Here is a 14,613-nt window from a genome sequence, read left to right as displayed (position 1 = left end):
CTGCAAAGCCGAAGTAGTGAGCGATTACTGTATCGTATATAGTGTCCGGTTGCCCTACGATGACACTAGTTATCCCATGAATATCAGAGAAAAATTTAGAAAATTAACTGAAACATTGTCGGTTTCTTCCAAACGAATCATTTTCCACGTCACAGAGATAAATGTTCAACACAATGTAACATTTTATCAAAATAGGTGCATTTCAGTAAACTTACCAGTTCCCACTGTGTTTGTTACAAAAAAATTTGTTTGTTAAAAACTCGCATTGTAGGATATCGTTAGCTGTACAAATAACTGTGGAATAAATTGTGAAAGAAACTGACAATTCTTAGAATCAAACTTTGGTTCGTTGTTTCCTGGTGAATAATACAACCGATGCCGTATAGCTTCCTTTACGGATTATCAAAAAAACTAGCATCTTTCATTTCATGATGCCCGAGCAAAGTCTGTAAAATTTGACAAGAAGTGACAGAAAGTAGAAGCAATTTAATCAGTATCGTCATAGTGACTGAATATTTGCATAGATATAATATCATATATTTAATTAAACATTAGTAAAAATAAGAGTCCAATGCACCTGAATTGATATCGATGAGAGAACCTCCCGAGAATCGAGTGACATACTTCAAAACAATATGATGATACATCAAAATGCAAATAATATTGTCAGGGAAGTGACACAGAAGGAAGATAAAATTATTTATTGCAAGATGAGAGTTCAAACAGTTGTGCAGACATTAGTCCGACTGCACTGCATACAGTGCGAGTATATACCTGCACCCGGTGTGATTCATACGTCCAAGAATAAATAACAAAATCATTCGATTTGGAATGACTGTTTGAATAAATTAATAACTAAACTGTAGGTTTGAAAGGGCTTCATAACCATTGGCCTACATCAACATAGTTGGTTTAAAAGGGCGGCATGACCAGAGACCCACATTTACATAGTCACGACTGGACCACTGCAATGAGAACAGTGAAGAATGTGTGATATAGTAGGGTCTCTCTCGATCTTATTGTTGTGTCCAATCTCCGACAGAAGTGTCATTATTCTTTGGGCTGTCACACCAGGTACCCTGCAACCAAATGACATTCATGAGTTGACAGGTAGGCCTAAGGCATGTGCTCTCTTCAAGCATGGAAGCTTATTTCAGGATGCTTGTTGTCTGACTCACGTTTCTACCATGCCAATGAAGTTTACCTACTTGGAAGAATATGCCAGCAAGCTGAAAATGTCAACACTTTCAGCCTGGTGTTACCTTATAAAACAGTCAAATTTATTACTTTTCAACGCTTTTAGCATGAACACAGATTAATTGTTAATCCCACATTTGTTGACACCATGCAGTGGAAGATCTCCACTTTTCACGTTACATTTCAAGTCGCATTTGTGACACAACTCAAGAGAATGGCAATACCATATACCTAACTTTGTCATAAAAAATTACAATTGAAATACTGAATATAAAGGTAGAATGAAAATTGAATAACTCAACAAAAACCACACCAGATAATTAAAAACTGTATCTTTTTTATACTACTTAGGCAACTTTTGGCATAAATTTTATTGTCAAACTTGACCCAATGCAGTGAATAACTAAATCAATTTCAGGGCCTGGTGTAACATTTTGCGTGCAGCAACAAATTAACCAACAGAGATGCCATCAAACTACAAATTTAGGATATCTAGATTATGTAATCTATGCTTGAAATGTTCACTGTCCAACCTGACAGAAAATATTGAAAATCTTCATGAATACTAAATTTGGGAGGTAAGTTTAGGAATTAGCAAGTAGCTCATAAAAATCCCGGAAACTTTAAAATAGATTGGAATATTTTGTTTTTCAATCCTATCGACTGTTGAGTTGGTGGGACAAACATTGAACCATTGAATGAAAAAACACAGCAAATTTGACCTCTAAAATTCATTCTACAGAGACTTGGAAAATTCAAGGTGTATATATATTAGTGTTGGGCAGGTATTTGGTTATTCTCTCTTACCGATACCGAGGGATTCTCGGTATCCTAGGAAACCAATCATTTTCGGTGACAGCTAGTTATCCGCGGCCGGTTTGATATGATCGGTATTTATCCGTAAAAGCCTATCGGTAAATGGTTATACGGATATCCGGATAGATTTTTGGAACGCCTCTTTGACGAACATGCTAATCTCAGCGCCCATTGGCGAACAAAATCAACGAACATTTCTACGCTTACCGTATCTACTATTATACTACGTTACATTGATAATGCCACCAGCCTCGAAGGTTTGGGAGTTCTTCTCCAAAGATGGGAGAATGTATAAAGACTTTAACGCAGGGGTTCTTAACCAGTGGGAAATTTCCCACCAGTGGAAAATTTGAGGATTTGAGGTGGGAAATTCTCAAGCTTCAGATTGAGAATATTGATTACGCGCATTTCAAGGATATAGCTGTTGTATGGTATTTTCACCACAGAGCCTACATGGTGCAGATACATGCTTTTATTGTGGGTACGGAAACTAAGCCTCGTGATGTATCAAGCAGCTCATTGGATATTCAAATTACTCTATTGTTGTATTTATCTTGAACTTTATTTTTCCATAAATAAAAAGTATATCATGACAAACTATTCATAAAATATGATTTCTATCACGGTTCAATTAATAATTGATTCATTTTGACTGTATGGCAAAATGCTATCTGAAAAGCCTCCTCCTGCAATCTGAGAGTGGCAAAAATACCACAACTTTTGGCTGTTAGAGAGGGGGAAATCTCGAAGTGTGGTTTGTCAAAGTGGGAAACACACTGAAAAAGGTTAAGAACCGCTGCTCTAACGGGACTGGACTCTAATTGGACTGCGTATAATTATGTGATTACATTACCTGATTACAATATGTCATAGTAAGATTTCTGTAAACTGTTTCAGTATATTTAACAAAAAGAGCCCCTTGCCATTATCTATCTGTTCTCTATTATACATAACGTTTGTATCAATAACTATACTTTTTAGTAGAATAAACAATAAAAACATCTATCAGGAAACTTATATTTCCAACTTTCTTTTCTTTTTGGCTTGCTAAAACAAGGAGTCTCCTTGCCGTAACAATATACTGCTGACTAAAGAATGTTTTTTGTACAGGCTACTTTTTGCACCACGATAAAAGTTGTTCGAGACAGTTATGGTTTAATGTTTAAACCATTAAACTTTAAACCATTTCAAGTTTAAACACACACTGATAACCGCATAACGAACGACAATACCGACAATACTGAACTTTCTTAGTTGGCAAAGGATGCCGAAGATGGTAAATACCGAGGATACCGATACCGGGAAAACTGATAAAAAAGTGCAAGGATATCCGATCCGGCACTAAATTAGATACCGGCCCAACACTAATATACATACAATATATACACCTTGTATGTAATGGTTTTCAAGGTGTCTAGATATATAAAATACATACACCTTGAACTTTTATATTTATATATATATATATTCTTTTATTATATATATATATACAATATGGCCTATAAATATGCTGTGGCCGGACTTCCTGACAGTACTGATAGTATATATATATATATTATATAATAATAAATATCACATGTATAAATATATATGAAATATATGCCCTCGGTACTGTAAAGAAGTCAGGCCACATCATATTTATATATATTATTTAAGTGCATTATATACACTGAAGTCTACATAATTCAAACTCAAAGGGACCAAGTTAAATAGTTAGAATTAACCAGGGTTTGAATTATAAAAACCAAGCTAGATCTTGTATTATACATTAGATTAATAACACAATGTCGATGGGCTGGTAAGCCCTGAGAGTTCTCAATGCATCCTATACTTGTCCATGTAGAACTGTATTTTTAATCTAACTGTTAATGATTAAGTCAACAATAGAAAAACTATTCAGGCATCAGGAATAAAGTATGTATGTATTTTATTGATAACATATGTTTATTTCCATGTACAGTACGTGTACAAAAGATTTACAGACACAGACTTATTGAACGGAAGAGTTTTTTTAATTGTGTTATCAGAGTTTGTTTCTGAACTTCACAATGTATGCTATTTTCAGTGTCAAATATCTGCTGATATTGCTGATCAAGTGGAGAAGAGTCTTGGATAGCAGAATAAATCTGATCTTTATTCCTAATCCATGCTGATAAAGTAGATTTAGAAAGTTTCCCTCTTTTTGCTATCACATTTGGTTTAACTGCTCTTTGAATTTCATCAATAATATCCACTTTATACTGGTAAGTTTTTGTTTAGTAATTCTGTTTCAATTCTGAAAAAATGTTTGCACAAGTAGAAAAAGCTTTGAATAAGGCTTGGAACTGTGATTGTAGATTAGCCTTTGATTATTCACTTCTGTATATGAGATAAATGTCTACTATTGCTCAAGTTTAATGCCTAGTCATAGCGCAAAATATTTTTTCAACGAGTCCATTTTCAATTTGTTTCAAGTTCACAGAATAAAGACGTCTTTACCAGTACCACAACTTGCTCTATCAAGGTCATATGTTAGCAACCAATTTGGAGCTTGACCTATTAAATAAACGCACCTCCCACAGTCGTCAAGGAATATATGTCACAGCAGTTGTGCTTAATTCTGTGATTGCGACAAATACTAATGTATTCAGCTCCGTTTATTTTTACACTTTCACTATTCTTCAGTTTAAATTAGCCAGAGTGACTTTGAAGTAGTAAAAGTATTTACAATGGTAAGTGAGATAGAGCAACGAGACCTAAACAATGTTCGAATTGAGCAGAAATTCGAATTATCCAAGTCCGAATTATTCAGACTCCACTGTATACATTATAAAGTGGGGTCTGAATACATATATATTCAGACCCCACTTTATATATATATATATAGTGGAGAGATATATATATCCACTATACATTATATATATTGTATTATATATAATATATAGGTATATTATTATATATAATATATATCATATATAATACTATATATAATGTATATATAATATATCTTACATATATAATATAGGCCTATATAGTATTATATACACATGATATATAATACTACATATGACATATATTCTACATTATATATATTATATACATATAAAATATATGCCGTCAGTATAGTGAGGAAGTTAAGCCACATCATATTTATATGTCGGAGAAACAAAATTGTAAGTTTTTTTTTGTAGAATGAACCCGCAATCTGCTTCATGCAATGCTTAGTAAACGCAGAAGAACTTCTCTCAGGCGGGTCTATCTTGATTCATGCTATGCAATAGATGAACTAACCGCGATACAAAAACAAAACTATACCCAACATAATAACAACTTTGAACTTCTAAAAAACAATTTTGTAATCCTTTTCTAATCCATGTCAACTAAGACTTGTCTAATCATAATGGAAAAAATGGACCAACTCCAAAAAAATCTGCAAATTGTCCGAAACCATTCCGAGACCATAAGATTCCCATTATAGCAGTACATCTATAAAAAAGTAGGTCAAGCACAAGGAAAGAGTTATCTGCGAACAAATAGGAAGCAACTGACGTAAACAGATCATAGCCTAGTGCAGACTCTGACGACAAAAGAATTCGATACTTTCACCATATATGCACGCGTGTTTAAACATGACAGTTCTCCCTTTATTGTATTCAGTTCACGCCTTACAAGTATGATTAATACTATAATAGATTAGATAGTTGCTAAGGAGGCAATCTTGCCAAGTTTGATAGAAACAAGTAGAGAAGGTGTTGAAAGTCAGATGATTCTAACCAAATTATCCAATGAGATCAAAGTCATGCACAGTTAATTCGCACTTGACGATGGTATCGATTAACGATGACTCGTAGTTACGAAGGCATGTAAATATATCGGGAAAATCGGCAAAAAACTGCATAAGCTAAATGAAAATAAAATAAAACTATATAAATTTGTTAAAGCCATTAAAGTAACTATGAATGTATAAATATTACTTATACATGACATTGTACAGAGGCTTGTATGTACCGCGGGATTAGGCTAATTAATATCCACTGTGGTTGAAACGATGCAAAAGAAGACCTATGGTACATTCAACTGCTAAATAAAAAGAACAAAGCTAAAAAATTAAACAGAAACAGGTAAGAATACGCGAGATATATCGCAATTTATTCTATGGCAGCCTAACTTTTGTTTACCTACTCGTGTACACAAAAGCTAAACGAAGAAAAAAAGTTAAAATTTAATATCTTTGTTAAAATTTTACATAAAATTTTTAGTTATTAAACAACTTGATAATAATAAATTTTTATTGATCTATTATTAAAAAAGTCAATAGAAAGTAGAGAAAGAGGAAAGGTAAAGAAGCACAGTTCGAATATCTAACTAACCCAATCTATTGGTCTCAAGACTGACATATTTATACCTTAAACCATAACTGCCACGAACAACTTTTATCGTATTTACTAGGTAAATCAGACATGCTGATTCCGATTTTGTAATCAAAATAAAGATTAGGCCACTAACTTTCAGAGTAATAAAGGATTTTTTATAGCGTTTTAATATCGGTCTCGAAAACAACACGATCGGCATAACAAGCTCCGCCCATAAATACTTGACGTAACCTAGCTTTTTAGGAACAGAAGTTACGTAGAGATGTTTAGACCGATTTAGAATAATAGAGATGGGTGTTTTAAAATCTATTAATATCTAAATCCAGCTTTAAAAATAATATCAGTCTTTTCTGAAAGGTAGATAAGCTATTTAGCATTGCATATTTAAAAAGCGCGATAACAACGCTAGCTCGTGATAAAACCGCGCTTTTTGAGCTCATTTTTCTCGGCGTCCAGCCCATTTAAACGTCATGTAACAAGCTGCGAGCAATTTTAAATAGTTTATATCCCTTTCATAAAAAACTGAAATTATTTTACAGGCTGGATTTAGATAATAATGGGTTTTAAGACACCCTTCTCTGTTATTCTAAATCGGACTAAACTTTCCTAACTTCCGTTTCTGAAAAAGCTAGGTTTCGTCACATATTTATGGGCGGAGCTTGTAATGCCGATTGTGTTGTTTTCGAAACGGATATTGAAACGCTTTAAAAAAGCCTAAATGACTTTGAAGGTTAGTGGACTAATCTTTATTTGGAGTACAAAATCGGAATCAGCGTGTCTGATTTACCTAGTAAATACAATAAAAGTTGTTCGTGACAGTTATGGTGTAAGTAGCTGTGCTACCCGGCATTGCTCGGGTAATAGAAAAGTCTTTGGACAGAAAATTGATTTGTATTTAACATATAACAGCATTTGCCATTCTAACTTTCAAACTACCTACGGGGGTCCTCCCATGTTTTGTGACGATTCTGACGACCCGACGACAGGAATATTTAAAAAGTGACATTCGAGACGACCATTTATCAATGTAGGTGACGATGATTGTGTAAGTGGGATTACTAAAGGTACGGCTACACGTAACGAATTTTTCTTTGGTTCGGAGTTCTGGCCGAAATCACGAAAAACGCAGAATTAATCGGTCGGAATTATTTGAGCTGTGCATGCCCACCGAGTTCGTCGACGAAACGCTTTTATTAACGCTTTTGATTAAACAAATTATTAGCGAGCACGATTCTAGCAGCTTTAGCAATTAGTATAGTCCAAGACATGTATCGCGACCCACAATAAAAGTATGAAAGCAATTCAACATAAAACACACGATGTAACTGTTTAAGTTGCGCTATTGTTGGTGAGCGAGCACGACTAGCAAATTTTAAGATATATATATAGTCCGAGAACATAATGCGACACGCAAGAAAAATATTATGAAAATTCACCATAGTAAATACGATGCAACCGACTTGATTGCGCTAAAGATGGCAACATTTTTTACCACAAAACTTTTGCTGCTAAAAAGAAATATAATTAAAAAAATAAACAAATTGTAGCTATAGCGTCCAAACAATAAATACAATAACACAATCTAAGCAGTTGCATCGTGTGTACTATGTTGAATTGCACTTATACTTTTATTGTGTGTAATTATACGTCTCTTGGACTATACTAATTGCAAAAGCTGCTGGAATCGTGCTCGCTAGCACGATTTTAGCAGCGCAGAATAATTCTGTGTGTTTCAATCATTTCGTGATTTCGGTTAGAGCCGACGAAAAATTTGTTACGTGTAGCCGTACCTTTACTAACTTATTATTTGTCCATAAATCAACACGGTCATCCGAAACTTCACTAGTTTTGGTTTGAAGCATCTGGCCCAGCATTTATAGACTGCCAAATAATTAAAGTAAACAGCAATGTAATGCCACGACATTGACAGCAAATCCGTTTGCAAGTCTGTGACTCACTGTGATTATTAAAGACAATCTCGGTCTATTTTCAGCACAAGAAATGTAGCCCTAAAAACCTAAGACGGCTGTCACTCTTCGCGGAGTAATCAGCAACGCTCCCAAACATCACTAATAAGTTTGTGAAGGTCGCTGGTTGAGCCATGCTTTTGGTTAGCAGAAGTTCAAACTGAGCAAGTTTCAGGTTTTTAACGCAACCCAGCGCCACCAGTATAGATATTTGTATTAAAATAACGAATGTGAAGAAAGAGGTTGTTTTGGTTACCAACTTGAAAACGATGACAGTGATTTTAAAAGTGACGACAGTGATTTTAAAAGTGACTATTCTGACGACAACTTTGTGTGGTAGGACCCCCACCTACCATGAGAAAAGTGGTTTGTCTTATAAGCAATGAGAAGTAGTGAGGGTTGCGCGCTATCAGCCTGCGCGCTATCAGCCAGTACGTTTAATAATGTAAGTGACCAGCTTCTCGTGACGTTATGATATGACCCACGTTGTACACAAATCTGTTGGGTATTTGCTCTCATATACCGACTTATATTGGCAAGGTAGCAATTCAATTTCTGTGGTCTAGTAGATAATGCCTCGGTCTGACGAACGGCAGGTTCCGAGATCGAATCTTCTTCGGTACGGAATCTTTATCCCAAGATTTTAAGATCTATAGCTGGAACGCTTACACGCATATTTTGAGCAATATATATGAAGATATATAGATATACTAGCTGTGCCTCCCGGCGTTGCCAGGGTATTAAAAATCAGCTTATAAACAATGAGAAGTGATGAGATTTGCTTACCACTTGCTGATAGGCAACTCTACAGCAAGTGGCAGGCCATTGCCAAATGGCCTAGCACACTACTAATGGGAAAATTCCACTAAGCTAGTTAGTAAGCTTCAAATGCCCGTAGGCAATGTCATTGCGTCAGCATTGTTGCCCAGCTAGGCTATTCTAATAATAGCTATAGACAGACATACTTTGAGAAATATATATATATATATATATATATATATATATAGATGTCTCCTCAAAAACTGTTAAATCTCAAACCGTCAATTTAGGACTTTTTTCACGATCAAGAGGCAACAGAAGGACTATTTATCGCCAACAAATAAATTCAGTAGCACCTAAAGATTCAGTAGATTAAAATTGATAAAAATAATTATAAAAAACATTAAACTTAAAACACTTGATAAAATAAATCAAATTTGGAAAAATTTCCGCCAAAAACTAAAAATTTTCAAATAAAATCGAGCACAATCAAGCTACACTTTCCAAACAATGATGCCTTGGAACATTATGAACGATTCCATGTCTTTTTCTAGTTGTCCTCTATGATATATGCTCTGCTGATAATTCTAGTTTAAGCAAAAAACTTTGGTGACCTACGAAAGATCTTCTCTCACTTACCAAAGCCAAATTTATTGAAGAAACAGGAAGGTAGCACTAATTTGCTAAACGTGAAGCAAAAATCAGCAAAAACCTCATGCTCGTGAAAACCGCGATCAAATTTCCTACCCTCAACCTACAGAGTTGACTTAAATTATGCTACGCACATTTTACTATCCTGTCTACCATCGCGGTCGTACACAGTGTTTAGTTGCCATAGCAACATTTTATCAGTCAGCATAACTGCTAACTTATTAGTATTCATTTATTCACTTACATTCAAACAGACATGTTTAATGATTGGGTCTGGACATAATGTAGAACTTTTCATTTGCAGCTAGCTGAGAAATACCCAGTTTTTAAAACTTTTCGCTAAGTCACAGTACAATGTATAGTAAATACTTTTTGAAGGTAAATTGGTAAAAGGTAAATTGAACAAATACAGAAGAGATGAATCTCATTTTAGGCGAAGCTTAACTTATTTGATTCTAATAAAATTACTGAATAGATTGCACCAGAGTAGAATTCCTTTCAGTGCAGCTAGCTAGAGATGTGCTACTTTGCTCAATAATAAATAAAGATATTATATTTAAAAATTGCTTCTAAAATACAAACAAACACTAACCTTCATGGAAAGCAAATAACAATGAATATTTTGGTAGAAAATATATTTCAGTTGGCACAAAATATTTCAACATGGTTTTACTAAAACCATTGCACATATAAACCTAGATGTTAAAAATCTAGAAAAAGGATTTTGTTTAATTCCCAAACCAATTTTCCCATCATAAAAAAAACAAATAATTTCAATTTGTTACTAAACCATTCTCCCATTGTTTCTGTATCATAACCGACATTTAAAAACGCAGGTCATCTATAAAGCCATTGACGCATAAATAATCTACCAATAGTGTGAGTGTTGCTTTTTTGTGTCATGTAACAATCTATAGAGTCAATTGCTGCTAGGCAAGTACAGAGATTACTTTGTGATGTTCTAGTTGTAATCATAAGAAAAGACACTTTCAAGGTTTTATTCTGCTTCCAAGTAATCAGGTTATTTCAAGATGAGTAGGCCTATGCCTAGTTAGAGTTAGAATCGATATTTATAAATCTAAGCGTTTGTTTGTCTGTCTGTGGTATGTCTAGTTTATAGTGATCGGTTAACTCTTACGCTACCGTGAGCTGATGAATCGGCTTTCGCGGTAGAAGAAGTGCAGACCGGTAGTAGAAGTGCAGACCGTAAGCCGATGTACAGTAATACTTCAACTTACGAGTGCTCCAACGTACGAGAAACTTGAAATACGAGCCAGCAAGTTTTAGCAAGTTAGCAAGTTTTAGCACTAACATACGAGCCATGTTTGAGATATGAGCACTTGAGTCAGTTGCCAAGTATGCCGGAGGTGTTTTATGAGAACAGCATCACTCTGTATTTTTCAACTGCTCAGGTTATACTGTTGCACCGTGTTTATGTGCACGATTTTCTGTGCAGAATTATGTGAATTAAACGTACGGTGCGTAGACCAAAAGTTTGCCAGTAAAATGAAAGATAATACAAAGAAAAAGCAAATGATAACAATTGATATTAAACGGAAAAATATTGAAAAATATGCGAAATGTGTATGCGTGATTGAGCTAGCTCGGCAATATGACAGAAATACAGAAATTCATAATTATCAAACAGAAAGATTATATTCAAGGCATTTAGTTCGCAAAAGGACTAACCATAGTTTCTAAACGGTGCTGCGATCTTCACGACTGCTGATGGCATTGGACAAACAATTGGCCGGTGACAGCGAAACTGAAACGATGCTATGTGAAAAGGCCGGCGCTATTTATCCAAACTGTTTAATTGACACTCGGACAAGCTGGCTAGTGGTCGTGCATTAACCATTTGTGACGACACCTGTGTTCGTCCTAATCGCAACATGTTGCAAGGGCGACAAAGGCAAACGACCTTAGTTAGGTTTATCTTAAAACGGCCGGCTAGTCATGAAAGCGAAAAAAAAGGAAAGATTTCTCGCTAACCAGCGAGAAACTTCAAACTATGAACGCCGAAGAAATTTTAATTACGTTTAGTTGAAAATGAAGTTTGCTTTTAGTTTTGCTTCTAAGTTTGTCTTTTAACACTTTGATAAAATCCAAATTTATCAAAATCAAATGTTGTAACGAAGGATAACTTATATCTCCCTCCCTGGCAAATGCGAGTGTTAACTGCTATTGTATGTATTTAATTTTACATTTTAATTAATCACATTTTCTTGCATTATTTTTTATTTGTTGCTTTTTGAAAGCATGTAGTACGTAAGGACAATAACCAACATGTTCTTTCTGTTACAATATCTTGTTTTGAGTGTTTTATTTGCTTTTTTTAGAGTATGGAAACCAATCAATATATATTTAATTGTTCTATATATAAATAAATTGCACCAACATGCGAGTAAGTTGACATACGAGCTCAGTCTCGGAACGCATTAAGCTCGTAAGTTGAAGTATGACTGTATTAGGTTATCAATAGGGTTTCACTTTTCTTTTAATTACAAAGCCTACACCAATTAAATTGGCGAGCTAGACCAATCAAATTTTGCCTCCAACGAAACAACCTTGTTGCCAATCATGTGCAACCAATCAAAAATCTTTTTGCTAAGCAATTTTATTTCTAATTGTTTTTCAAAATGGGAAAATCAGAGAAACTCACCGCGCTCGCTCAATGCAAATGAAGCGTCAGAAATTTTGCGAGAGTGGGATTCACTAAACAGTTTTATATTTCTCTTGTAGAATATTTTGTTGTGAATAAGATGCATTGTACAGTAAAACAATATCTGCATTGATTCTCGAGATATTGCGTAAATACTAGCAATATATCGATTTTTCGAAAAACTATTTGAATTAATTTGGTCAGAATAGCGAATTTAATGCGGTGGTGAAAGAGCTGAACTAAGCATGCTTGAGCTACTAAAAGAACTTGAATTAGCATGCTTGAGCTACTAGAAAAAATGCGTGCCCGGACTTCCCAAAACAATGCTTGTAGTCTGATGCGCTGTGGGAGATCATGATGTTTGTCTGCGGTTGTTTGTGTGTCCAGCTAATATGCTAATGTCCAGCTAATGCAGTCAAGTACGACATAAAAGATCATGACGAGCAATGATTATATGCACAATTATTAGGCAAGTGGGAAGGTGGCTGTGTGACTTGGTAGTGCACTTGGCTTAATATCGATACATCTGAATGTACGGGTTTGATTCCTGTGAGAAGCAATCTTTTTTTTTGCTAATGCTCTTAGCTGGCTTCGAACAGATACGGCTCTTATTATAGTAAAGATTAAAATATTAGCTCAAGTTACTCAAACTCATTGGGTAAAGAAACTTAACCAATGGTAACTACATTACCTGTCACCGTTTATAAGCTATTTTAAATCTTGAGCAAATGTGCAGCACAACAAGTGAGAAATGTTTTTCAACAATCTGTTTTAGCGATACTTCGAGCTTTCAAATATGTGAACTATGTACTGATCAGATACACAGAACTAAACAGACACCTTCGTTTAAAAGTTGGAATGGTAAATGTTGTATATTTTGACTAAAAATAGATTTTCTGCGCAAAAACTTTTATAACCCAGATCATCGCTGAGCATTCAGCTAGTCTTTACTATAATAAGAGCCATGTACGTCTGTTCGTCCGACACCACGCTAAGAGCATTAGGAAAGTGCAGGAACTGAGCCCGATGTTCTGGTCCACCGATTCCCAGCAAAGCGCAGCACCACTAAACTACGCAACCACCCTGCCATATACATATGAGAATAACTATGTACACAACTATTACACATGATGATTTCCCACGGCGCACGGAACTGCAAGTATACAACAAAATAATACTTTACACTTAATTGTTAACACATCTAATTACTTACATGTATAATAACAAAATCACTTGCAGCCAGCAAAACATGTTAAGTTCTTTTGATATTAATCATGACTACGCTAAAATTATCAATTACAAATATCGAATACATTATAAAAAGGCACGGTTCCTGGCTATGATAACTTTGACAGGCTTGTGTAGTATGACACAACATGATCATTTAAGGAAGAGTAGTATTTTGGAACTCTATGAGAGCCGATTAGATTTCAGTCTATGAAAATGATTAATATTATCATTGCAAAGGAGGTGATGTTTAATTTGCCTTTTATTTGCATAATTGCCCTAGTTTTAAGTTTTAACTTATTCTGAGACTGTTATGAGAAACCTGCTGATGCAGAAGCTATTTTCTGTCCCATTTTTACAAGCTTACAGTCACCAAGCCAGGAACGAGAAAGAAGATGGTAAATATTCGTTCTACCAGGCTTTAGAGTTTCACTATCAGTGCAAAGATTAAGTAGGCAAACAATCTAAATTCTTTTTAATTTTTTCTCTTGTTCATGATTTTTGTTAAAGAATCTGTTCTAAACCGCTTTCCTGACTAACTAGCTTTTTTGGCAACACCATATAGCGTGGTTAATTTGTAGGTCAAATTTTTAAAGGTCAAGGATGTTTAATAAAACACGTTTTTCAAAGATGGTCGTCTTTGTGTGGCAAGAAGAAGTAAGAGCCCTGTCTGTCAATCCATCCGAAATCCTGCTTGCAGGTTTGGAGAAAGAATGTATCATACAGGATTTGAATTCCTGACATTAGGCTTAGCAGCTGAGCACGCTACCTTCTGCAGTAATTGTTCGCATTACATTATTTTTAGAATAGCTCCGCACATACATTTTCTTGGCACTATTGACGATTGTCAGGGGACTACTTTTTTTTTCTTCACAGTAATTACTTGCTCATTAATAAGGAACTGGAAGCAAAGATATTGACATTTGTGAGCCTTACTAGCGAAATGCTTGGCATTGCACGGGTATTAAAAGTTAGCTTATAT

The 14,613-nt window shown here is 34.9% G+C and overlaps 1 protein-coding gene across 1 annotated transcript in view; it reads right to left on the bottom strand.

Annotated features, from left to right (window-relative positions):
• Nucleotides 1–317: 317 nt before the first annotated feature.
• LOC137398012 (golgin subfamily A member 2-like) overlaps nt 318–14,613 on the bottom strand; it is a 52,195-nt gene continuing 37,899 nt past the window's right edge. The window contains exon 21 of the mRNA XM_068084110.1: nt 318–1,079. Within this exon, the coding sequence (XP_067940211.1) occupies nt 944–1,079 (136 nt within the window). The 3' untranslated portion in view covers nt 318–943. The remainder of the gene's footprint in view (nt 1,080–14,613) is intronic.

This window comes from Watersipora subatra, chromosome 6 (assembly GCF_963576615.1).
Source record: "Watersipora subatra chromosome 6, tzWatSuba1.1, whole genome shotgun sequence".
NCBI lineage: Eukaryota > Metazoa > Bryozoa > Gymnolaemata > Cheilostomatida > Watersiporidae > Watersipora > Watersipora subatra.
Note: the sequence above shows the minus strand (reverse complement) of the source record. Positions and strands in the feature narration are given on the sequence as shown.